Source organism: Leucopleurus acutus (assembly GCF_964270905.1).
Source record: "Leucopleurus acutus genome assembly, chromosome: 1".
NCBI classification, from domain to species: Eukaryota; Metazoa; Chordata; class Mammalia; order Artiodactyla; family Delphinidae; genus Leucopleurus; species Leucopleurus acutus.
Window position 1 is genome coordinate 139,333,723 of NC_139142.1, and position 27,768 is coordinate 139,361,490.

The 27,768-nt window shown below is 36.7% G+C and overlaps 1 protein-coding gene across 7 annotated transcripts in view; it reads left to right on the forward strand.

Moving 5' to 3' along the window:
• The window catches only part of LRRC49 (leucine rich repeat containing 49), a gene marked incomplete at both ends in the record, with an annotated part of 146,868 nt that overhangs the window by 27,587 nt on the left and 91,513 nt on the right, over window positions 1-27,768 (forward strand). For 3 of the 7 annotated variants that reach the window (XM_082861611.1, XM_082861610.1, XM_082861609.1), the window contains 5 exons: window positions 2,036-2,123; window positions 7,111-7,213; window positions 8,545-8,748; window positions 16,840-16,906; window positions 21,715-21,858. In XM_082861611.1, the coding sequence (XP_082717737.1) occupies window positions 2,036-2,123; window positions 7,111-7,213; window positions 8,545-8,748; window positions 16,840-16,906; window positions 21,715-21,858 (606 nt within the window). Of the gene's footprint in view, window positions 1-2,035; window positions 2,136-4,600; window positions 4,662-6,573; window positions 6,769-7,110; window positions 7,214-8,544; window positions 8,749-16,839; window positions 16,907-21,714; window positions 21,859-27,768 lie in introns of those variants that run through there. The other 4 variants (XM_082861606.1, XM_082861607.1, XM_082861608.1 and 1 more) reach the window with 4 other exon arrangements.

Genomic DNA, 27,768 nt, shown 5'->3' on the forward strand with positions numbered 1-27,768 from the left:
GGAGGGGCAAATTAGGGGTATAGGATTAAGAGATACAAACTACTATGTATAAAATAGATAAGCAAGAAGGATATATTGTATACCTCAGGGAACTATAACCACTGTTTTGTTATGACTTTTAATGGAGTATAATCTGTAAAAGCACTGAATCTCAATGTCGTACACTTGAAACTAATATAATATTGTAAATCAACTATACATCAATTAAAAAAATCAAACAAAACAAAGCCAAAAATAAAAACCCACCTCTTTTAAAAACTGAATCTTATTTCATCCATTACAAGAGGTAAGGTGGGGTTTTTTTGACATCTAAACATTTCTTAAATCAGGACCCTTCTTAAAACTGATGGTACATCATTGTTTAATTGGGAAAGTTTTTCCTTCTTAGTAGTGGGTAAAATGATGGCATGTCTTACTACTGATGGAATCTTATAATAGATAAAATGTGATAATTTGGGGGCACATATCTAACATTCCAGAAAAAAACTGATTAGCAGTGGAAATATATTAGGCCAAATGCTACTTAGAAGTTAAGATTTGAACATGAGGTTCTTTTTCCCAGTTTGCCCATATTCTCCCTGGCATTTCCATAACTTCTGGCTTTTGATTTGATCTCTGAGATACTCGTGTTCTCCCCCCCCAGCCCCAACCTCAGCTCTCAGATATAGTCACCCACCTCCCACACAACTGTGTTTCAAGACACAACACAAATTTTCCTTCTTTGACCAATTTGGACACCTCCAACTGGCACAACTCAGGTTTTTCCTAAAAAGTTGTTAAATAGGTGTCACTGAAGGAACTCTGAAGTGAAGGGCGGAATTTACAGATAAAAACCTGAGAAGGCTAAGGAGGGGCGTGAGGAAGGTGGATGGAAGGACGCCATTGGTCAAGGAGGCAGCTGTGGATTACATTATGTATCTGGAAATAAACACTTGGAAAATAGGCCATTTGATTATCTTGAATAAATAGTAGTTAGCTAGATTAATTGAAAATATTCTTTATTGTAATTGGACCTAATGGATTCCTTCCAAAGCTTTGCTGATTGATTTCATTGGACAAATCCTATTCCACTATTATACACAGTATGCTTCTAGGAACTATGTGCCTCATCCAGATTCTTTCCAAACCATTCATTTTCTCTTGTGTGGACATGTATTCTGAGAAAATACCTTAGCTCATATAATGCACAAGGATATAATGTAAATGCTATTATAATTTTTATAGTAGCATGAGGAACATCATAATTCTTTTATGATATGTATTTAGGGGTTTTGGTAGCTAATCATGAGAGGTTGTTTTGTTTTTCTCAGTCCTCCTATCAAATAATTTAAAATAAATTTAGAGAAAACCCTTCTTAGAAGGTTTAGATATATAATTTTATTATGTTATAATTGGACTGTTAAAGGAGTTCTAATGATAAGAACATTGTGATATTTTTTAACAGAATTTAGTTTCTATTGTATGTTTTTTGCTTTTCCTTTTGAAAAAATGATTCTTGTAATCACTGAATTGTGGTGAGAGTATGGAGGAATTGCAAGTAGCTCAGACTGGAGCCTGGTTTCATCTGACCTCATGAGACTGACTCTGATTTGTGTGTGTGTGTGTGTGTGTGTGTGTGTGTGTGTGTGTGTGTGGTAAAATACACATCACATAAAATTTACCACTTTAACCATTTTAAATTGTACAAATCAGTGGTATTAAATGCATTCACAATGTTGTGCAACCATCACCACTCCTAGTTTCAGTTTTTATCACCCAAAAGGGAGTCCCTATACCATTAAGCAGTCTTTCATTCCGCCTTCCCAACCCTCTTGGAAGCCACAAATCTGCTTTCTGTCTCTATAGATTTTTCTATTCTCAGTATTTTATAAATGGAATCACATAATATGTAACATTTTGTGCCTGGCTTTCTTCGCTTAGCATGATGATTTCAAGGTTCATCTATGTTGTAACATATATTGGTTATTTTATGTTATTTTATAATTATATTCATTACTTTCTCCAAAAATTTTCTTTCTTAAATAATGTTTTTTAGGTTGAATTCAAGCTAAATAAAGAAACGCCATCATTCCCTGGTCGACTCTTACAACATGATCTTGAAAGAAACTACTCAAGTAGGCAAGGTATTGTCAGAGAGCAGAGATTAGATATGGTTTATCTTCTTTAAGTAATATTGTTTAATAATGTTGAATTTCTAGATCCAAAGAGACTTGAATTAAAAATGACATCATTCATTGGTTACCAAATTGATTGGGAATTTGTTTAAATCAGAATTGATTTTATATACACAGCATAGTAGATTATTTCTAATACAGGAAAAGCTGTTGTGTTTTAGTTTGGGGTGGGTTCTGCACAAGAGAATGGGAAGGAATCTTCCAAATAATGTCTTAGAACTAGGAAAATAGCTAATTAGTGAGGGTAGGAGTATGGGAACACAGATCTTTAAGGAATAAGGAAACAGTGGAAAGAATGGAAAGTCAGGAGTAGAAAAGAAGCTACCTCTTTCCCTTACTAGCGCCTATAATTATAGATATTTTATATCAAAGGCCTTAAACTTTTGTGTGCATCCCCCAAGATCTTGTTAGAAATGCAGATTCTTAGTGCTTCCCTTCCCTCGTGCCCGTCCCCATTCTGATTTTGCAGGCCTTGGGTGGGATTTGGAAATGTGCGTTTTAGTAATGCCTCAAGTGATTCTGATGGATGTGGTTTGTGGACCACCTTTTGAAACACAGCCTCATATGATCTGGTTATATTTCTGAAATGTATTTTTCAATTCAAGGAGAAATTTTCTTTGGAAGATTTGAGTTGTTACTTGGTTGCCAACAACTGTTAGCTATCTGTAATGTGCTAGTGTTAAGCACTACAGAATCCTTACATACAGTACTGTCCCCATCTCCTAGGAGTTTATATGAGAGGGCTGATCAGTATAGGCCTCTCTAGATTGTTTATCTCACTACTGCATGAACATGTGGTGATTCTGAATATTTTATTAGTTTTCTTTTTTTGTTTTGTAACTTCTGGACTTTCCTCTTGGGCCCATCTAATCTGACATGACTTTTCTTTTTCCTATATCCTACACACTTGTCTTGGTCAATTGCTGGACATGGCATCAACCTAACTGCTGTTCCACAGTGTAAAAAGCATGTGTCTTGCCTTTTTTGGTTCGATTCAGTACGCATCTACTGAGTGTGTACTGTGTGCCAGACACTGTATTAGGCACAGAGCTATAGATGTGAACCTGAAAATTCTCAAGTAGGAATTTTTTTTATGTTTGCATTGTGAATTTCCTTCACATTTTTGATAATAAATCTTGAATTTGTTTTCTAAAACTTAAATACTTTTCCCAAGGTATTCTTGAGTTAGAGGAGGAAGTTGGTAGACAGATTTGTGTATGTCTGGCTAGGTAAGTTTATTTAAGTGTTAAAGTATTGCTAGATATTTGCTAATGAGGAAATAGTATGGCGGCACTGAATTTTGTGAACCTGAAAGATAAATAAACTCTTGTACATAAATAATGACCCATAAAATACAGATTAATTCTTTAGGGAGAAATAAACCTATTTTTTACATTAAAAGATTTTATTCAAACTCATTCTCTGTGACATTTGTACCTGATTGTTTCCAAATGTGCCTCCTTCATAGTTCCAGTCAGTTTCATGCAAGGAAGGCCACACAGTGTGTAGCTGTTTTCTTGACTTTTGTACTCACTGTTCTTCTTCCAAAGGCACAAAACTTTGGAAAAATTATAAGTAGCAGTTTATCAGGAAAAGTTGAGGAATCTCTATCTAGTAGACTGCATTCTGATACCCAATTATTATAATTAATTTTACCTCATCCTTATTTTTTCTATTTTTCAAAATTAATTGGACATATATAATCACCTGTCACCATAAATTAACCAGTGGTACTCTCAGTCCAAAGTAAAGAAACTCTATGTTGTAGTTAGGCTACTTAGTCTAAAACTTGGTATGTGATTTTTTTAGGCTTTTTATATTAATGTTAAGTGTTAACCCCTGTATCCTTGAGATTTTGTCAGAGCCAGGGACTGCTATACAGTAAAATCTCAGTTAACCAGACCTTAATTGATTAAATCCCTTAATTAAGAATTCTAAAATATGTATATAGAGAGGAAGAGGCAGTGCTTGACTCCTAAGGTCATGATAAATCGTGAAAAATGTAGAAACAGGATTTTGGTTACTAAAACAATCTCAAAGGTAAGGCTGAGTGGACACATATATGACCGTGTACTGTATTATCCATCCATCCAGCCAGCCATCTGTCCATCCCACTGCCCATCTCTCCATCCATCTTTCCGTCCATCCACTCACCCATCTATCCATCCATGTATCTAGGGTGCCGTGCAGTGAAGACTCTTACCAAACATAGACCATTATGCCTCTAAACACTTTGAGATCCTAATTATGAAAGAATTCATTCAGCATTTTTATACTAAAATGCAAGAATATATGATTTTCTTTTTTAACAGAAATAATATATGTAAAATGGATTTCTGATTTACTCTTAATAATGGAAAATCAGTTAGTTAATTTACTGATTGCCTAGTGAATTTAGATTCTACAAGGAATATAAAGAATGTAAGATGAGCTCCGTTTCTCAAGGAGCTTATAAATTTAATTGGGAAGACAAAAGCTATATATCTGGTGAATTAAATAGTGATATATGAAATCACCAATAACAGGAAATGCTTCAATTAAAATTTTGCCACATAGTAGTGCAGTTTATATGCAGGATGAAACATTCCACATATAATGTGGGTGTTTGATACACACATATTTGTATATATATGTGGGTGTTTATATATCCACATAAATATGTGAATGTTTCAATTGCAGGTCACTCTGGTTCCCAGTCATTTAGAGCAGCGCTCCCCAACCTTTTCGGCACCAGGGACCAGTTTTGTGGAAGACAGTTTTTCCACAGCCGGCCGGGGTCGGGGGTGGGGGCATGATTCAGGTGGTAACGGAAGCAGTGGTTCACATGGTAATTCGAGCTTTGCTCTCTTGCCCACTGCTCACCTCCTGCTGTGGGGCCCAGTTCCTAACAATTGAGGGTTGGGGACCCCTGATTTAGAGTATCTTGTTTGTGGATTTTAAGGCCTTTGTATCTAATCATTCTCATATCCTGCTATTTATTGTATGATGTATGTCATACTGATCGTAATAGTAAGCTCATCATGCAGATAGTGATTTTGACTTCTGTGTATGATAAGAGCTGAAAAGTGTGAGGATGAAATTCCTTTATTCACTGAAGTAAGTGAAATTGACTCCTTGATTATTGCCTCTATATCCCAAGTCTTATTAAATTTAAATCTGCCTTCTAAATTGAGGAATGGCTTGAAGCCTTAACAAAATAATTTTAAAAACCTAATTCTGATGCTAACAAGGGAAATCAAGGTTGTCTATTGTTTGAAGTTTTTCCTTTATCATATTTAGCTGACCAGATAATCCTTAATCAGTTAATCCTTACACTGGTTTTTGTTCTTTTAACCATCCAATTTTTGATTTCCAAATCAGTTTACTGACTCATGGTTGCTTGGGTACCTTGTTAGCAACTGGTCATGTCACAAGACTAGTTCATTTATGAACATGATCTCAATTCTGAATGCTTGTACTCTAGAACATCATTATTAGTTATCTGATATTTCACGATATTCAGAAAAGTGGGATGTGAGCACTGATTATTTTGTTCAAGAAGTGAGGTATGTGATACTTTGGTTTATATCTTGCATACCTGGAGAAGTTAGCAAATACCACTGCTTTACATTTCTTTAGTATGATATATATGGAACTCGATTTTAAGATGGCTTCCCAAAGAATATGTTAGCTTCCTATATTTGGGTTCATCTTTTTGCTTTATTGGTCAGTTTAAGCAGTAGAATTCTGTGGTACCTTAAGTTCTCTTTTACTGCTTATCACTCCCATCAGCATCGATTGCTGCTTTTAGGAGATTTTCTCTTTGTAGAAGGAAATAGAGTTGATTTCTTCTGGTGTTCAAACTGGTACCTTTGACCCATTGCTCAAGTCTTACTTCATTTCTGGAACTTCCCAGCATCTTTTATTAACTATTCTACATTCTTCTAGGTCTTTAGAATGTATCTTAATATGCACCTCCCCCAAAACTCATCTGTGACCATCTTCTTTAAGTAAAAAATAACCAGACACATTTATGTGTGAAATTATAAATAGATATTGTTTTTTTATTCTGCATTTTGTGTATGTTTTTCTGTACAGTTTATTAATTTCATATGTGTTTGTCCACTAGATTGAAAGCTACCTAATGGCAGGGGCAATATCTAACCAACAACCTATAAACCTCATAGGGGTGTCACATACCTTGTGGACCCTAACTACAAGCCTAACTACAAGTGTACAAGATTTATTGACATCCACTTTGGTCTCTGCAATATTCTCTACCAGTAGTAGTTGAACATACAAAGAAAAATGGATGATGTGAGGTTTACATTTGTTATCCAAAACTACTTTCTCTGTATTTCCTGTAGCAAAGTCATGTATTGTGTAGCTTTGTGATACATTTTTTGATATTTTGAATGAGATGGAAGAGTAATAAGCCCTTCACCTCGTAATAAATCATCCTACATCTCATCCACAACAAATGTGACAGAATTATGTGGGCTGAAAATGAAAACTACCATGAGCTCCTTATCAGCATTTGGAGATTCTTCCATTCAGACACCTTCAAAGTCCAGAATCCGGCCGGGCTGTCATAGTGCTGGCCCAAATGTATCTGGTAATGAGGGACTATCATCTCAGTTATAAGAGAGTTAAAATTTAGTATTAGGAGTCAGGTTATAAAGGGATAAAGATAGCACTAGCGTAGTTCTATACTTTCAACCAATCTATAAGGCAAGAGAAAAATTATTTGGTATATACAGAACACATAGTTTTCGTTTGAGGAGGAAAGAAACGAGCTCAAGTTTAGTAACTAATTTCAAATATGGACAGCTATGGAAGCTATATTTTCTAAAAAGGATATTTGTAGGTGCCAGAGTTCTCCAAATATAAGGTGACTTTAGTTTCAAGATTTTAAAGGTTTTTCTTAATCAAGTAATTTGTATATCATTTTCAATAGGTGATCATATTAATCTGGTGAGCTCATCAATGCCATCATTTCCCATTCTCCAACGTTCTTCTGAAGAGAAAATTCTTTACTCAGACAGGTTGACCCTAGAAAGGTGAGGACAACTTACTTTTTTGACTAGATAATTTATAGACATGGTACAAGATTTGAAAGGAACAAAAGTCTCTCTCCCTCCTCTTATTTTCCTGCTATTTAGTTCTCCTACCTAGGTATAATCACTGTTACCAGTTTTTAAATTTATCCTTCCAAGGGTATGTGGAGAAATTTTATATCTATATAATGTAAAAGAGCTTGACTATACTCTAAAACAGTACTATAGGTAAAACTTCAAAATATAGTCCTCACATGGGCTTCTCTGCCCTATCCACTTGAGTTCCCTTTTACCTCATTGGCTCACAGCCTCCTAATCTCTCCTTCACTCACCCTGCTACAGCCATACCTGCCTCCTTGTTGCTCCTTGAATACACCAAGCATGCTTAAACCTCAGGCCTTTTGCATTTGCTGTTCTCTCTGCCTGGAATGCTGTTCCACCACATATCTATAGACTCACTGTCTTTACCTCCTTCAGATCTTTACTCAAGTGTCGTCACCTAGGGATAGCCTTCCCTGGCCACCCTCTCCAAAGCTGTAACTCCTTCAACCCTGACTGTCCCCAGCCCCTTTCTCTGCTTTATTTTCCTTCTTAGCACTTATCACCCTCTAACATATTAAATATTTAACTTATTAAGTTTATTGTTTGTCTCCTCCCACTAGAATATAAGCTCCACAGACACTGGGAGTTTTGTTTAGTTCTGTATTTCGAGCACCTAGAATAGAACCTGGTACAAAATAAACTCTCAAAAAATTCTGAATGCATAAGTATGTTTAGGACTTGATCCCCATCTTTAAATCTAGGAAAGTATCAGCAGTAGAATGGTGGATGAAGGATTTCAGCCTTACCTTAGCACTATAACCAGCAGGGAAACTATCTCTGCTGTGCATACCCTTAGCTTAGCAGTGCATATCTGATAGCAAATGGTTAACCAAACTTCCTAGCTTAGCAATGCCTGAGCAGTGGATTGATGGCAAATGCACTTTTCTGGTTGTGTGACATGGTTCTTTGAATCATCTCAACCTCTACTGCAGAAGGCAATTACATTGAGTATTTGATGATGTAAATTTTATGTGAAATAATTAATGTTGGAGTTTTTTTAATGCAATTAGAATGAGACTTAATTTTAATAATTACCCTGGCCAAAGTATACTGGCTTTTATATGAGTGAATTACACTTAGATCTACAATGCTTAGTTCATGGAGGCAAGAAGTGGTTCTATTTATCTTTTTCTCCTCACAACATGGGAGCATGAAGATACTACTATTAGTATTTGTAAGAGGAGGTGGACTGCTAAATCAGAACCTTATTAACTTTAAAAAATGTTTTCTAGGCAAAAGCTGACTGTATGTCCTATCATCGATGGGGAAGAACACCTTCGTCTGTTGAACTTTCAACACAATTTTATAACTCGGATCCAAAATATTTCTAATCTGCAGAGGCTAATATTCTTGGATTTATATGATAACCAGATTGAAGAAATTAGTGGGCTTTCTACTCTGAGATCCCTCCGTGTCCTTCTGTTGGGGAAAAACAGGTAATCTTTGCAGATCAGTTTTTGTTTGTTATACTTAGGACGAACGTTGAATCCTATGCTGTTTAGATGGCAACTCAAAATTGAATAATACTTAAGAAACTAATAGACTAAAATTTTTGAAAGATTACTTAAATGGATTTAGATTCAGTCATAATTTGTTTTATGAGATTCAGTCTGACAATTATTCAAACCAAGTAACATTTATTAAGTGTATATTTTATTATTTCTATTGCTTTACAGTGCCATAACTTATGCAGAAGTAAATAGCAGACTTTGGCCTTTATGTTTGTTTTATTTTTTAATTTATTTTTTTATTGGAGTATAATTGCTTTACAATGGTGTGTTAGTTTCTGCTTTATAACAAAGTGAATCAGTTATTCATATACATATGCTCCCATATCTCTTCCCTCTTGCATCTCCCTTCCTCCCACCCTCCCTATCCCACCCCTCCAGGCGGTCACAAAGCACCGAGCTGATCTCCCTGTGCTGTGCGGCTGCTTCCCATTAGCTATCTATTTTACGTTTGGTAGTGTATATATGTCCATGCCTCTCTCTCACCTGTCACAGCTCACCCCTCCCCCTCCCCATATCCTCAAGTCCATTCTCCAGTAGGTCTGTGTCTTTATTCCTGTCTTACCCCTAGGTTCTTCATGACATTTTTTTCCTTAAATTCCATATATATGTGTTAGCATACAGTATTTGTCTTTCTCTTTCTGACTTACTTCACTGTGTATGACAGACTCTAGGTCTATCCACCTCATTACAAATAGCTCAATTTCGTTTCTTTTTATGGCTGAGTAATATTCCATTGTATATATGTGCCACATCTTCTTTATCCATTCATCCGTTGATGGGCACTTAGGTTCTTTCCATGTCCTGGCTATTGTAAATAGAGCTGCAATGAACATTTTGGTACATGACTCTTTTTGAATTATGGTTTTCTCAGGGTATATGCCCAGTAGTGGGATTGCTCAGTCATATGGTAGTTCTATTTGTAGTTTTTTAAGGAACCTCCATACTGTTCTCCACAGTGGCTATATCAATTTACATTCCCATCAACAGTGCAAGAGGGTTCCCTTTTCTCCACACCCTCTCCAGCATTTATTGTTTCTAGATTTTTTGATGATGCCCATTCTGACTGGTGTGAGATGACATCTCACTGTAGTTTTGATTTGCATTTCTCTAATGATTAATGATATTGAGCATTCTTTCATGTGTTTGTTGGCAGTCTGTATATCTTCTTTGGAGAAATGTCTGTTTAGGTCTTCTGCCCATTTTTGGATTGGGTTGTTTGTTTTTTAGTTATTGAGCTGCATGAGCTGCTTATAAATTTTGGAGATTAATCCTTTGTCAGTTGCTTCATTTGCAAATATTTTCTCCCATTCTGAGGGTTGTCTTTGGTGTTGTTTATGGTTTCCTTTGCTGTGCAAAAGCTTTGAAGTTTCATTGGGTCCCATTTGTTTATTTTTGTTTTTATTTCCATTTCTCTAGGAGGTGGGCCAAAAAGGATCTTGCTGTGATTGATGTCATAGAGTGTTCTGCCTATGTTTTCCTCTAAGAGTTTTATAGTTTCTGGCCTTACATTTAGGTCTTTAACCCATTTTGAGCTTATATTTGTGTATGGTGTTAGGCAGTGATCTAATCTCATACTTTTACATGTACCTGTCCAGTTTGCCCAGCACCACTTATTGAAGAGGATGTCCTTTCTCCACTGTACATTCCTGCTTCCTTTATCAAAGATAAGGTGACCATATGTGCGTGGGTTTATCTCTGGGCTTTCTACCCTGTTCCATTGATCTATCTTTCTGTTTTTGTGCCAGTACCATACTGTCTTGATTACTGCAGCTTTGTAGTACAGTCTGAAGTCAGGGAGCCTGATTCCTCCAGCTCCGTTTTTCGTTCTCAAGATTGCTTTGGCTATTCGGGGTCTTCTGTGTTTCCATACAAATTGTGAAATTTTTTGTTCTAATTCTGTGAAAAATGCCAGTGGTAGTTTGATAGGGATTGCATTGAATCGGTAGACTGCTTTGGGTAGTAGAGTCATTTTCACAATGTTGATTCTTACAATCCAAGAAAATGGTATATCTCTCCATCTATTTGTATCATCTTTAATTTCTTTCATCAGTGTCTTATAGTTTTCTGCATACAGGTCTTTTGTCTCCTTAGGTAGGTTTATTCCTAGATATTTTATTCTTTTTGTCGCAGTGGTAAATGGGAATGTTTTCTTGATTTCACGTTCAGATTTTTCATCATTAGTGTATAGGAATGCCAGAGATTTCTGTGCATTAATTTTGTATCCTGCTACTTTACCAAATTCATTGATTAGCTCTAGTAGTTTTCTGGTAGCATGTTTAGGATTCTCTACGTACAGTATCATGTCATCTGCAAACAGTGACAGTTTTACTTCTTCTTTTCCGATTTGGATTCCTTTTATTTCTTTTTCTGCTCTGATCGCTGTGGCTAAAACTCCAAAACTATGTTGAATAAGAGTGGTGAGAGTGGGCAACCTTGTCTTGTTCCTGATTTTAGAGGAAATGCTTTCAGTTTTTCACCATTGATGACGATGTTGGCTGTATCACGTTGATTGATTTGCGTATATTGAAGAATCCTTGCATTCCTGGGATAAACCCCACTTGATCATGGTGTATAATCCATTTAATGTGCTGTTGGATTCTGTTTGCTAGCATTTTGTTGAGGATTTTTGCATTTGTGTTCATCAGTGATATTGGCCTGTAGTTTTCTTTCTTTGTGACATCCTTGTCTGGTTTTGGTATCAGGGTGATGGTGGCCTCGTAGAATGAGTTTGGGTGTGTTCCTCCCGCTGCTGTATGTTGGAAGAGTTTGAGAAGGATGGGTGTTAGCTCTTCTCTAAATGTTTGAGAGAATTCGCCTGTGAGCTATCTGGTCCTGGGCTTTTGTTTGTTGGAAGATTTTTAATCACAGTTTCAATTTCAGTGCTTGTGATTGGTCTGTTCATATTTTCTATTTCTTCCTGATTCAGTCTTGGCAGGCTGTGCATTTCTAAGAATTTGTCCATTTCTTCTAGGTTGTCCATTTTATTGGCATAGAGTTGCTTGTAGTAATCTCTCATGATCTTTTGTATTTCTGCAGTGTCAGTTGTTACTTCTCCTTTTTCATTTCTAATTCTATTGATTTGAGTCTTCTCCCTTTTTCTCTTGATGAGTCTGGCTAATGGTTCATCAATTTTGTTTATCTTCTCAAAGAACCAGCTTTTAGTTTTATTGATCTTTGCTATCGTTTCCTTCATTTCTTTTTCATTTATTTCTGATCTGATCTTTATGATTTATTTCCTTCTGTTAACCTTAGGGTTTTTTTGTTCTTCTTTCTCTAATTGCTTTAGGTTCAAGGTTAGGTTGTTTATTCGAGATGTTTCCTGTTTCTTAAGGTAGGATTGTATTGCTATAAACTTCCTTCTTAGAACTGCTTTTGCTGCATCCCATAGACTTTGGGTCATCGTGTCTCCATTGTCATTTGTTTCTAGGTATTTTTTGATTTCCTCTTTGATTTCTTCAGTGATCACTTCGTTATTAAGTAGTGTATTGTTTAGCCTCCATGTGTTTGTATTTTTTACAGATCTTTTCCTGTAATTGATATCTAGTCTCATAGCATTGTGGTCGGAAAAGATACTTGATACAATTTCAATTTTCTTAAATTTACCAAGGCTTGACTTGTGACCCAAGATATGATCTATCCTGGAGAATGTTCCATGAGCACTTGAGAAAAATGTGTATTCTGTTGTTTTTGGATGGAATGTCCTATAAATATCAATTAAGTCCATCTTGTTTAATGTATCATTTAAAGCTTGTGTTTCCTTATTTATTTTCATTTTGGATGATCTGTCCATTGGTGAAAGTGGGGTGTTAAAGTCCCCTACTATGATTGTGTTCCTGTCGATTTCCCCTTTTATGGCTGTTAGTATTTGCCTTATGTATTGAGGTGCTCCTATGTTGGGTGCATAAATATTTACAATTGTTATATCTTCTTCTTGGGTCAATCCCTTGATCATTATGTAGTGTCCTTCTTTGTCTCTTCTAATAGTCTTTATTTTAAAGTATATTTTGTCTGATATGAGAATTGCTACTCCAGCTTTCTTTTGGTTTCCATTTGCATGGAATATCTTTTTCCATCCCCTCACTTTCAGTCTGTATGTGTCTCTAGGTCTGAAGTGGGTCTCTTGTAGACAGCAAATATATGGGTCTTGTTTTTGTATCCATTCAGCCAATCTTTGTCTTTTGGTGGGAGCATTTAGTCCATTTACATTTAAGATAATTATCGATATGTGTGTTCCTATTCCCATTTTCTTAATTGTTTGGGTTTGTTATTGTAGGTCTTTTCCTTCTCTTGTGTTTCTTGCCTAGAGAAGTTCCTTTAGCAGTTGTTGTAAAGCTGGTTTGGTGGTGATGAACTCTCTCAGCTTTTGCTTGTCTGTAAAGGTTTTACTTTCTCCATCAAATCTGAATGAGATCCTTGCTGGGTAGAGTAATCTTGGTTGCAGGTTTTTCTCCTTCATCACTTTAACTATGTCCTGCCAGTCCCTTCTGGCTTGCAGAGTTTCTGCTGAAAGATCAGCTGTTAACCTTATGGGGATTCCCTTGTGTGTTATTTGTTGTTTTTCCCTTGCTGCTTTTAATATGTTTTCTTTGTATTTAATTTTTGATAGTTTGATGAATATGTGTCTTGGTGTATTTCTCCTTGGATTTTTCCTGTATGGGACTCTCTGTGCTTCCTGGACTTGATTAACTATTTCATTTCCCATATTAGGGAAGTTTCCAACTATAATCTCTTCAAATATTTTCTCAGTCCCTTTTTTTCTCTTCTTCTTCTGGAACCCCTATAATTCATATGTAGGTGCGTTTAATGTTGTCCCAGAGGTCTCTGAGACTCTCCTCAGTTCTTTTCATTCTTATATCTTTATTCTGCTCTGCAGTAGTTATTTCCACTATTTTACCTTCCAGGTCACTTATCTGTTCTTCTGCCTCAGTTATTCTGCTATTGATACCATCTAGAGTATTTTTACTGTCATTTATTGTGTTGTTCATCGTTGTTTGTTTCATCTTTAGTTCTTCTAGGTCCTTGTTAAATGTTTCTTGCATTTTGTCTATTCTATTTCCAAGATTTTGGATCATCTTTACTATCATTATTCTCAATTCTTTTTCAGGTAGACTGCCTATTTCCTCTTCATTTGTTAGGTCTGGTGGGTTTTTATCTTGCTCCTTCATCTGCTGTGTGTTTTTCTGTCTTCTCATTTTGCTTATTATACTGTGTTTGAGGTCTCCTTTTTGCAGGCTGCAGGTTTGTAGTTCCTGTTGTTTTTGGTGTCTGTCCCCAGTGGCTATGGTTGGTTCAGTGGGCTGTGTAGGCTTCCTGGTGGAGGGGACTAGTGCCTGTGTTCTGGTGGATGAGGCTGGATCTTATCTTTCTGGTGGGCAGGTCCACGTCTGGTGGTGTGTTTTGGGGTGTCTGTGGACTTATTATGATTTTAGGCAGCCTCTCTGCTAATGGGTGGGGTTGTGTTCCTGTCTTGCTAGTTGTTTGGCATAGGATGTCCAGCACTGTAGCTTGCTGGTCGTTGAGTGAAGCTGGGTGCTGGTGTTGACGTGGAGATCTCTGGGAGATTTTTGCCGTTTGATATTATGTGGAGCTGGGAGGTCTCTTGTGGACCAGGGTCCTGAAGTTGGCTCTCCCACCTCAGAGGCACAGCACTGACTCCTGGCTGCAGCACTAAGAGCCTTTCATCCACACGGCTCAGAATAAAAGGGAGAAAAAGTAGAAAGAAAGAATTAGTAGAAGTAGAAAGAAAGAAAGGAGGGAGGGAGGGAGAGAGGAAGGAAGGAGGGAAAGAAAAAAAGATAAAATAAAATAAAATTAAGATAAAATATAATAAAGTTGTTAAAATAAAAAAGTATTATTAAGAAAAAAAAGAAGAAAAAATTAAAAAAAAAACCGGATGGAACCCTAGGACAAATGGTGGAAGCAAAGCTATACAGACATAATCTCACACAGAAGCATACACACTCACAAAAAGAGGAAAAGGGGAAAAAATCATAAATCTTGCTCTCAAAGTCCACCTCCTTAATTCTGATGATTGGTTGTGTATTCATGTATTCCACAGATGCAGGGTACATGAAGTTGATTGTGGAGCTTTAATCCGCTGCTTCTGAGGCTGCTGGGAGAGATTTCCCTTTCTCTTCTTTGTTTTCACAGCTCCCAGGGGCTCAGGTTTGGATTTGGCCCCGCCTCTGCGTGTAGGTCGCCAGAGGGCGTCTGTTCTTCACTCAGACAGGACGGGGTTAAAGGAGCCGCTGATTCGGGGACTCTGGCTCACTGAGGCCGGGGGCGGGGGGGCGGGGGGGGGAGGGAGGGGCACGGAGTGCGGGGCGGGCCTGTGGTGGCAGAGGCCGGCGTGACGTTGCATGACGTTCCAACAGCCTGAGGCGCGCCGTGCGTTTTCTCGCGGGAGTGACCCTGGATCCCGGGACCCTGGCAGTGGCGGGCTGCACAGGCTCCCCGGAAGGAGGGTGTGGATAGTGACCTTTGCTCGCAGACAGGCTTCTTGGTGGTGGCGGCAGCAGCAGCCTTAGCGTCTCATGCCCGTCTCTGGGGTCCGCGCTTTTAGCCGCGGCTCGCGCCCGTCTCTGGAGCTCCTTTAAGGAGCGCTCTTAATCCCCTCTCATCGCGCACCAGGAAACAAAGAGGGAAGAAAAAGTCTCTTTCCTTTTTGGCAGGTCCAGACTTTTTCCTGGACTCCCTCCCGGCTAGCCATGGCGCACTAACCCCGCCCCGGCGGGTGAGCAGACAAGCCTCTCAGGCTGGTGAGTGCTGGTCGGCCCTGATCCTCTGTGCGGGAATCTCTCCGCTTTTCCCTCCGCACCCGTGCTGCTGCGCTCTCCTCCGCGGCACCGAAGCTCACCCCTCCGCCTCCCGCAGTCTCCGCCCGCGAAGGGGCTTCTAGTGTGTGGAATCCTTTCCTCCTTCACAGCTCCCTCCCACTGGTGCAGGACCCGTCCCTATCCTTTTGTCTCTGTTTATTCCTTTTTCTCTTGCCCTACCCAGGTACGTGGGGAGTTTCTTGCCTTTTGGGAGGTCTGAAGTCTTCTGCCAGCCTTCAGTAGGTGTTCTGTAGCAGTTGTTCCACGTGTATATGTATTTCTGGTGTATCTGTGGGGAGGAAGGTGATCTCTGCGTCTTACTCCTCCGCCATCTTGAAGGTCTCCTCAAGAGCTGTTTTTTTTTTTTTTTTGCTGCACGCGGGCCTCTCACTGTTGTGGCCTCTCCTGTTGCGGAGCACAGGTTCCGGACGCGCAGGCTCAGCAGCCATGGCTCACGGGCCCAGCCGCTCTGCGGCACGTGGGGTCCTCCTGGACCGGGGCACGAACCCGTGTCCCCTGCATCAGCAGGCGGACTCTCAACCACTGTGCCACCAGGGAAGCCCGTTAAGAGCTGTTTTTGATAGGGTCATCTGGAAAGGCTGCTTCGAGAAGATATTTGAGCTAAGACTTGAATAACGTGAAGGAGTGAACCAACCATGTGAAGTTCTGGGGGAAGAACATTAAGGAAGAAGGAACAGCAAGGGTAAACACCCCAGGCAGAAATGAATTTGTCAAGTTAGAGGTGGCAAGAAAGCTCCTGTGGCTGGAGCAGAGTGACTGGGTGCGCTGGAGTCTTGGTAGGAGATATGCTGGAGGAAGAGTCAGTAGCCAGAGAGTTTAGGGCCTTGAGGACTGAGGTAAGGAATTTAGGCTGTATTCTAAGGTGAAAGGAATTGCCTTGAATAAGTGCTTTGTGCTAAAGTTCCTAGAAGTAGAATTGTTCTTTCCTAAAGATAGGACTTTCAAGCTGACTTTGGGACATTTCCCCAATGGGACTGCATCTTTAACATTATAATTAAATCAATGAAAAAAAGGTTTTAATATATAATTTTATATAATTTCTCTCTCTATATATTTCTGTGTCTATCTGCCTGCCTATCTATCTAGAAAGAATAAATGAAAATGAGTTATGCCTTAGAGTTTTTGATTTACAATAGATGTGGTACATCTGTATTTCTACTCTGCTTACTCTGATTTTCAGAATCAAGAAAATCTCAAATCTGGAGAATCTAAAAAGCTTAGATGTCTTGGACCTTCATGGAAATCAGGTATTGTTAAAGCCCTTTCATTTCTTTCTTATTTGAAAAAGCTCTAGGAAATTTCGTATGAAAGTTTTAAGAATTATACTTGTGTTGAATTTTTCCAAAGTTACTTTACTGATTCAGTGAGATTAGCTTTGGTATTAAGGTATTAAGCTCATTTATATACGGTTTGGTAATTCCTCAGTGGTAAGTGACAGATAAAACTTATAAAACATTTAGAATTCTTATAGTTATGACAATTTTGATTCTTATTTAGTCTTTTATTAACTTATAGCCGACCCCAACCCAAGAACTAGAATATTACTAATGATTTTCTTCTACTTAAGTGTTCCTTCTTTATTCCAAGACAACACTATTCTGGATTTCACATTTATCATTCTTTTATTGGTGTTTTTAGTTGGTTTGATCACATATATAAGTGTCTAAATAATGTATTGTTTAGTAGTATTGTCTTTTAATTTAAAAAAAAGGTGTCAAACTATATATTGTCATCAGTGTTTGCTTTTTGGATACAACATTATGTTACTGAGTTTCATCTATTTTGACTACATAGCTGTAGTTTATCTTTATTGTTGTATGTTCCATGGTTTGATTACACAGAAACCTTTTTCTCTGTTTTATTATTGATAGACATTTGGGTTGATTCCTTTTTGTTTGTTTGGGTTTTGTTTCCTATTAGGATAGTACTTCTAACAACATTCTTGTACATGTTTCTTCCATACATCATATGTACTCTAGGGTATATATCTAGGAGTGAAACTGATGGGTCACAGGTTATTTAAATGTGTAACTTTAAAAGTTAATGCCAAATTGTCTTCCAAAGTGATTGTACCAGTTTATACTCCCACCAGTAACACATAATAGATCCTGTTGCTTCACATCCTTTTCAACATTTGGAATTTTCAGACTTCTTAATTTTTGCCAATTGAATTGGTATAAAGTGGTGTCCCCTTACGGTTTTGATTTCTAATTTCCTGATTACTATATAACCTTGGATCATTATTCCATTTGATTAGTTTGTCTACCCATATATTTGTCTGTCTTAATTTCTCTGTCTGGTTTGTTATGTTCCCTCTCCTTATTCTTCTCTTGCAGAGCATCTTGGCTGTTTTTTAACCCTTTGCTCTTACATTTAAATTTTAGTCTTTGCAATATGAGTACTTATTTATAAATAGCTACATGAGCTACATACTCATGCAGAAGGTAAAACCTCTCCTGAGGTGGTAAGTGTACATGTTGGGGGGATCTGGGAGTCCCTGCCTGTTGAGAACAAATCTCCCACTTGCTGGGAGATTGGTCAGGTGTAAACCTCAGTGTGATCTCCTTAGGCCTTCTAATAGCTGTTAGTCCTAATTGTTTTGTTGAAAAGCTAATATAATTAATAAAACCTTGATAGATGTATTAGATAGGCCACATCTGCTAGGTTCTAATCTCATCCCAGCCCCATCTATATGTCTGCCTGTGTGTGCACTCAGACGGAGGAGTATTGATGTCTGGGAGTTGTCCAACTCTGCAGGCTGGTTAGTTAGTATCACTCTAGTAGAGGGAAAGTTACCCAGTTAGTTAGATGGTGGTAGAAGAGGAAGAAGAATTGGAGTCTTGTCAGTAAGAGAGCATCATATATAAAGGCACTGAGACTAAAAACAACATGATAGGTATGTTTTACTTCTGGAGAATTTAGCACATGTTGAGGGATGGTGAGAGATGAGGCAAGAGAGGTAGGTTTAAGGCCAGACTGTGGAAGGCTTTATATGCCATAGTAAGGAATTGCTATTTTATCTTTCTGTAACCCACTATTTTAAATGCCATTCATCAGTATAAGTGAAACATTTTATGGTAGCAATATTTTTCTTAAGTTTATTTTAAAATGTATATATGAGAAATAAGATTTATGTGGTTTTTATATTATAATATACCTTTAAGAATTCATGGGCATTACCCAAGATCTATAAGAGCAACTGGTAAATGGATAATGTATCACTTGGTCTAAATATTAGACCAAGTCACCTTGTTACCTTGTTAGCTGACCTGTGTTATGTATTAAATGAAAATCTGAGTCTTGTTTCAAATATTTAAATCCAATAAACAAAAATTTGGAGTATTTCAAAGCAAAGAAAGTCTTGGTGACTAAAAAGTCAGGAGATAGATTATTCAAGTTGAAACAACGTGCAACTCTAAAAAAATAGCATCAGGTAGTTAAAAAACTAAAAGAAAATTAAGTGACTGTTTTTTGTGTTTTGAATTTACTCCATTGGAAATAAAAATGATATGTGATGTACATTGTGAAATGAAATATAATTGGTTTATGGATGTGAAAACATTGATAGGAATAGTGATAGTGTTCAAGAAACAGATTGGAGAATGTAAAGAGTTGAGGGGAGGTGAAACTGGAGACAGAGAACAGCTGAGAGACTAATTCAATAATCTTGGTGAGAAGTGATGGCAACTTAAAGTTGTAGCGATAGAGATATAACAAGGGGGCAGATTGGATAAATATTTTAAAAGTAAAAACATTAAGGTTTAGCAATTGATTGTATGTGAGTAGTAAAGAATACAGAGGAATATGAGAGGTTGACTCTCAATTTATGACCTAGATTTTTTTTGTCTACCAGAAAATGTTCTCTTGGTAAACACTTGCTTTAACATGGACACAAATGTGCTTCAAAAAGAATCTTTTCTTTCAGTGACATCTTTTCCTTCAGGGAGAGCTGACTCCTTCTGTGGTTGCTTGCCTGGAAGCAGATGTCTTTCCTATTGCTGAGTAGGAAGGTTGTCTTTATCCAGATAGAGCAGTCTGGCTTACTAGTATACACATACATAAGACTGGAGTATCCAGCTTTCCTAGACATACTAAAAAGCTCTGCTGTCTACCTTGAGACTCTCTCTTATCAGTGTGACCCAAGATTAGGCTTTTGAACATTCCTATCATCTCTTCTTCTGGCTGTGAAATTTATTAACTGATCAAGAACGCTGCTCTCACCCTACACGACCTTTTTTCTGAAATTTCTGTCATTTGCTCTATGCCTGTGACTTTGTCCCTGGCTGCAACAAGTAACAGACTATTCCATCAGAGATGCTGCACACAATTCTGACCTGTCTGATTGCAAACCAAGAAGCTGAACAATATCCCCAGTGACTTTTTTTAAATTACAGATTGATACCTATATATAAGAGTTAACAACGTTTCTTTTCAGAGTGACCAAACTAAAATGTAGGCATTCTAATTATATGTCCCACCAGGACCAAATAGAATTGGAGAAAGGTAGTTTTCTAAAAGAAATGTCCCAGGATTATTAGCAGAAGGGAGAATACACCATATACAGGTTATGTACCCCTTCATTCTGTATATTTATCTTTCTTGAGTTCAGAAAAGCTTTATGTATATGTATAAATTTATGTATATATTTACATATTGCTTTGCCATATACCTATCTCTATTTTTTTAGTATTTTAGTAGAATTTCTCAAGCTTATGCTGTTATTATTGATTTTCTACAGTGTCTATTTTACTTTTTGCTGATTCTATACATTTTAAATTCTGTCACCTATTTAGTTTTGAAATGTTTCTGTCTATGTCTTACTGTACAGTTCTGTAATCTGCAAATACTGATAACGTTGTTTCTTCTTTTACAGATTTTATTTTCATTTTACATTAGTTACACCAAAAATCTCAGGACAAATTTTAAAGCATGATCATATATTATCTTTATATATTATTGAATTTGTGATAAATATACTTAGGTTTCTCCTCTTGAATGTAGGTGAAATCTAGACGGTATTTCTTGAATATAAGAGAAGGTCCAAACAATATCATAGAAAACTGGATTATAAATCTAAAAAAAAGGTTATTTTAGCCAATATCTGCTTTGAAGTGTTAAATAGAAATTTTCAATAATATTGTGATGGCAATACAGATGAGAAAATTAATCTTCAGTGATTGTGAAATTTGTTTTAATGTTCAGAAGAAAAGTGTTGTGTATAACTCATTGTTGCTTAAGTACATTACATTAAAAGGTTGAAGCCCTCTGCAAGAAGCTCTATTTCTGGGTCATGTAGAAACTCATCCCGTTGTGCTACGCTTGTATTACAGTAGTGGGGCTGAAAATCATGTTGAGCTCTCATCATTTCATGGACTATACCCTTTAACTTATCCTTACTTGTGCAACTCAAATTCCTCTGCTGCAGTTCAGTGCTTATGTGCATGTGTATATTCCATAATTCAAGTCCACCATATTGTACCCTGCCTAAACATTATCTGTCTCCTCTCTTAAGCAGTTTCACTAATAAGGACTATCCATCCTCACCCTCTACTGGGGATCCTAGTTCCTTGAATCTTTTCCATTCAGACTCTTGATTGCTCTCAGGATCCTGCAGTATAAATGGAGAATTAACAAGGGGAACTTGGTATCATTCCTTTTCCTTGCCTTTTCTCTCAAAAAGGTAGTCTGGTTTGATCCAAACATTGTGAGCTTATGCCTTGGGCTCACAGTTTCTATTTCACAGCTAGTACGTGTATTTCTCTTTACCTTCATGGGACCTGGCACAGTGTTGGGAACTTAGAGATGCCCAAACAATGGACTTACTGATTATTTGATAAAATATACTTACCATGGTCAAATTATAAAATATGTTCTGTTAGTTAATCTTCACAAGTTAAGTAACTTCACAATATCTACAACAGAGGAAACTGGAAATAGATTTTGAAATGTCTTCATATAAACTTGTCACTGAATTCAATGACTGTGTCTTTTATTTTTATAACATGCACACCTGAGATTTATGCCTGCTAATCATCCCTTCCTCATTTTTTAACAGATTACCAAAATTGAAAATGTCAATCATTTGTGTGATTTGAGAGTTTTAAATCTTGCCAGGAACCTCTTAAGTCATGTTGATAATCTTAATGGGCTGGATTCACTAACTGAGCTTAACCTGCGACACAATCAAATCACTTTTGTGGTGAGTATTAAAATGGAATCAATATGTGATTTCTGGCTTTTCTTTTAAGGGAATGAAATAAATGTTATAGCATTGCTTTCTGCAAAGTAAGAATCTAAAGTAATTTAGTTTTTTTCTGAATTTAAATTGCGGATATAATTGTTAAGCTTTATAATATTTTGATTTGGGAAGTGTTGTGGTGTTTTCCATTCTAAAAGATAAATGTAAAATTAGGAGCACAAATGTTATCAGTAAATGAATCAACTAGTGGTAAATGAATACTGAATCCTTTCCTTTGTTGTTATAGGAATAGAATTAATAAGAAAGAAGGTTATTGTTGACTGAAAGTTGATAACTTGTTGCACTGAGAGGGAAAAGGCACAGAGAGGAGTGGTTGAGGGCTTTGAAGACATGCATAAATATCATATTCTTTGCAGTTTTTCAAAGGCAGCTTGGTATGCTGGAAAGAGCATTGTTACATAGGATATGAGAGGCTAAGTGCAGGTCTGCTTCAGCTCTTATTATCTGTGTGACCTTGGGTAAATCACTTTAACTCTGTAAGCCTCAGATTACTTTAAAATGAGGACATAGGGCTAGATCATCTCTAGAGTCCTTTTTGTCTTGCTGGCTCTGAAGAAGGATATAAATATGGTAGAAAGCTGACATGTGAGCAGAAGGAAGAGTTGGCATTGTGGGGACAAAACTATAGAAAGGCTACTCTGGAACTCTGAGGATGAACTTCATTAGAGTTATAGTTTTATTCAAGTTTAGCAACTAAATAACAGCTCGATGCTCAGGTATTTTGAACTTGTGCATATATGAAGAGCTCTAGAAATACGACTTTCAGCTGTACGACATGATACAGGCCAAGAAGACATCTGAGGATTTATAAAAACATTTGTTCTTTTAACAAGTTTTCTTTGTTTACATGCAATAGAAAAACTACATTACGTTTTCTTTGGGTATCATTTAAGCACTTTTAAAGGTAAAATCTGATTCTTAACTTTTTCAAGACATTGAGTTCCTTAGTAAATAGTTAAATGTACTGTAAGTGGTACACTGGAAAAAGCTGGGAGACAGATGATGCCTTATCTCTAGGCCTCATTTTACAGATTGGTTTCATTTTGAAATTTTCCCAGAAAGTCTGAGCCAAGTAATGCTCATGTCTTCTAGGAGGTTGGGATAATTTCAGAACCTTCTCTAAGACATGGATTTATCCCAGAACCTCTAAATTCTGCCAGCTCTTTCCCCAGATTGGATTTAAATATTGGAAATGGCTTGTTTATTTTAAAAGACACCCATATTAATCTGTTACATTGCTGTCTCTAGAACTGTTCAGACCGGACTGAATCTGTCCTAGGGACATTGGGTATGGTAAGAATCCAAAAAGCTTTGGTAGAGTGGAGTACAGAAATCTATTGGCCTTGGCATATTCCTGTCTATGTTTTGTCTTTCATTTGGAAAATGTATAATACACATCCAGGAATTTGCTTACTGAATTTTCTATTGAGTATTATGTCTGATCATTACTGTTTATAGATTAGGCAGCAGTAAACATCTTATGGAAAAGGAAATTGTCTTAATTTCTAAAAGTGAAAAAGATTTATTAAATATTATGCATATGGTATAATTATCATGATAATAAGTATCATGCATATTAATTGATTGGATATTGTTAATATATGTGTAAGAAAAGATCAGAAACTTTTCCAGCTCTATTTCTTTTTTTTTTTGTGGTACGCGGGCGTCTCACTGTTGTGGTCTCTCCCGTTGCGGAGCACAGGTTCCGGACGCGCAGGCTCAGCGGCCATGGCTCACGGGCCCAGCCGCTCTGCGGCATATGGGATCCTCCTGGACCGGGGCACGAACCCATGTCTCCTGCATCGGCAGGCGGACTCTCAACCACTGCACCTCTAGGGAAGCCCTCTATTTCTTTTTTGAAGCATCCTTTTCCTAAAAGAGCCAAGAGACTTTTAAATCTGAGGATTCTTTTTTTTTTTTTTAACTGTCTCTTCTTTTTTCCAGGGTCAGTTATCATACTAATTCTTTTTGCTTTTTTTTCTCTTATGGTTTTGATTTTCCTCAATAGCTGGTAATCCTTAAATGAAGGACTATGTTAAGGAGTGGCTGGCTCTCCTGTGCAGCTGAATAGGTCTTTTTAACCATAAAATCTCTCCCTAGAATGATCACTAGATTTGTGTAAGCTGTTGAATCCCACACATTGGCAGACCTCCCTTTAGCGTGAGTGGAAGGGAATAGGCAGCCTCACTGTGTAATGCCAAAATAAGAAAAACTACTTTGTGTATGTGTGTGGGTGTGGGTAAGAAGGACTTCAGTAACTTTTGTGCCAGCTGAAATTGCCATTCCTTTTCCCACTCTGGTTCTACTGTAGCAGTTATTAACCATCTCCATAGATAAAATACCCATGCTGTCCATCCTTCCTTGATACTGTTTGTTAGAGAACAGATCCTGAGGCTTTAGCTGAGGGTTTCTTCAGCCAGCTGCTCTTTACCCAATGCGTGTGTGCATGGCAGGGGTGGGAGTGGGCTGGGGGTGGGGTGGGTTTGCTGGTGTTCCAGGAATGGCTGTTGAGTAGACAGATCTTTAATAACACATCTACTTGATTAGCCACAGTTACGCATAGTCCATGCCTGTTCTTTGTATGTACTGACTCTGAGCGTGGAAGATGGCATTCTTTTGGAAGGAATCGCTGCATTTGCAGTGCAGCATCTCTCCTGCCAGTTCTGAGCCACAGTTTTCTCTGTTCAGGGTTATCTCCAATAAGATCCTATCTGCTTTCCACCTTCCTGAAATTCATCAAAAATATTGATCTATTAATAGCTCTCTTGTTTATATCATTTCCATGCTTTCACTCATTTTGTGTATTTTATGTTTGTTTCACCCATTGAATCTTGGGAAGGAGATGAAACAAAGGCATTACCTACTTTACCATCTTATCAGAAACCTTCTTCACTGGTATTTTCGATATAGAAAAGTCATTGTTTATTGTATTAAATTCACTGATCTTTTTCTTGGAAACTTTATAAATTTCTAGCCAAATGTCTTTTAAGTTTATATGGTATCTTTCCCTTTTAAAAAACTATGAAACATTTCAGACATTCCCAAAGAATAGGAAATAATATTACAAACATTTGTATGTCCACCAATGAAATTAATAAATAAAAACCTTTTAAATATATTTGAGGCCTACTATGTAACCCTCCTCCAACACATTCCCTCCCTCCTTTGCAGAGGTAACCACAGTTATGAATTTGGTGTTTATTCCTATGCATGTCTTTTTCCTTTTCCTGTATATATCCCTAAACAATCCCATATATATACCCCTAAACAATGAAATCATTATTTTGCATGCTTTTAAGTGTTCTGTAAATGATATCATCAAACTGTACATATCTTCTGTAAGTTACTTTTATTATGCTTTGAGATTTATCTATGTTGATACCTGTAGCTCCAGTTCACTAATTTCCATTGTTATATAGTATCCCACTGTGTGATTGTAACTAAATATTTATTCTTCTCTTTATGGACATTAATATTATTTCTAATTTTTTGTTGTTAAGAAGAAATAACATTTTTGTACATGTTTTTTGTGCATAATTATAACAATTTCTCCAGGACAGTGGCTTTCAGACATTTTTTACCCATAATCTATGGTAATAAATAAAATTTACATTGAAACCCAGTAATTAAATACATATTTATATGAGTACATTATAAATAATGGAAACAAGCATTTCATGACTATACCTACCCTTACTTCAATCCATTCTGCTATATCCTAGTCTATTCTATCTCATTAAAAAATGTTGGTCTCACAAAAAGTTAGTCTCAATCTACTGAATTGATTTCTTGACGAATGAAAAATTAGTTGCAACCTGCATTTGAAAAATAATGCTCAGTGGTGGATACTTTGGAGAAGCATTGCTGGTTGCCAGGATTATGCACATCATTTCATTTTATCAGCTAGCACCACGTTTTTCTCAAAGTGGTTGTACCAAATTACATTCCCATCAGCATTACCCGAGGGTTCCTTTAACCTCACAACCTTAGTGACACTTGATGTTGTCAGACCTTTTCATTTCTGCCAGTCTTGTAACTATAAAATTGTATATATTATATTGAGATTTTAATTTTAATTTCCAATGAGATTAAATGCCTTTCATCTTTTTTTAATTTTTGATACTGAGATTGCCTCTTCTGCAAATAGCCTTATCCTTTGCCCACTGTAATAACCTTTTTCTTCTTTTTCATATTGATCTGTAGTATTTCTTTTGTTTCTGCTGTCTTTTGAGAAACAGAAGTAAAAATCATCAATAGTTTCCTTTATTGTTTCTTCTTTTTGTTTGAAAAATCCTTTCTTATGTGCTGAGAACATAAAGGTATTTTTCTGTGTTGTCTAACAAGAGTTTTAAAGTTATTCTTCACATAGAGGTGTTTCATCTATTTGGAATTGACTTTTGCTTGTGATGTGCAGTTGAAATCCAATTTCTTTTTTTTTTATTTTCTCATGGATTACCAATTGTCCCAGCACGTTTTATTGAAAAGTGAATTATTTTTGTTCTTCCCGCTCCCCTTGGCAGTATCTTAATTTAGCAAATTAAATATCCACACATGCATGGGTCTGTGCCTGGCCTCTCTGGTCTGTTTATTTGGTCTCTATCCATGTTCCAGTATAACACTGTTGTAATAACTATAACTTTCTCTTATGTTCTAAGAGCTAGTAGAATGAGGTCCCCAATCTTCCTTTCCCTTTCCTTCCTTTCCCAGCCTTCCTTCCTTTTAAAAAAAATTATCTTGGTCTTTTCTTTTTCTGTATACACTCTAAAAATAGCATGTTAAGTTTCACGAATAACCCTACTGGTCTGTTTGATTGGACTATCTTTTAAATTGAAGACAGCTGACGTTTTTATGACATTGCAGGCTCAATATCATAATGTGAACATGGTATATTAATATGAATGGCATAGTATGACTAGAGCACATTTCTCAATTCATATGTCTCATTTGATGATTTTTATGCTTTTCTCCATAGAACACTTATTTGTTTTTTGTTAGATATCTTCCATATATCTTATACTTTTTTGTTGTCATTGTAAATTTTTTTGGTCAGAAATAGATTTCTTACTGTTATTAGTATATGGAACCACAGTTGGTTCATTGACCTTAAATCCAGAAACCTTGCTCAGACACTTAACAATTCTAATAATGTGTCTGTAGATTACCTTAGATTTTCTGGTTAGACAATTATAATTTTTTTCGAACAATGATAGTTTTTCTTTAATCATTATATATTTTGTTTCTACTTATTTGATTGAGCTAGACTGAAGTTTGATTTAACCTTTAGTACAAAGTTGAATAAAGAAACAAAAGTGGTCATCCTTGCCTTATTCCTGATTTTAAAGGAAATGCATCACTGTCTATGTTTGCTAAATGCCATTTATCAGTCTGAAGAAATTGTCCTCTATTTTTAGTTTGCTTAGAGTTTATATTATGAATCGTTGTTGGATTTTATTCAATAAGTTTTCTACAATCCTTAGACTGATCATATGTATTCTTTAATCTTAATTTTGAAAATTATATTACAAGATTTTTGTAATGATAAGTCATTCTAGCATTTTGGGTTGTTATGTATGTTATGGGCTATATATCATACACATTCCTTTTTTGTTTGCTAATATTTGATTCACAATATTCACAACTATGTTAATAAATGATATTGGCCTGTAATTTCTTTTTATTGTTCTTTTCTGCTATCAAGGTCATACTGACCTCATAAAGTAAGTTGAAGAGTGCTTCCTGTTTTAATATTCTGTGATTCCCTATTTTGATTTCCTGTTTGGTATAAATCTCAGCTTCTATGAGATAAAGATGATCTGTTCCTTGAGTATTTTGGTAGAATTTTTCTTGTAA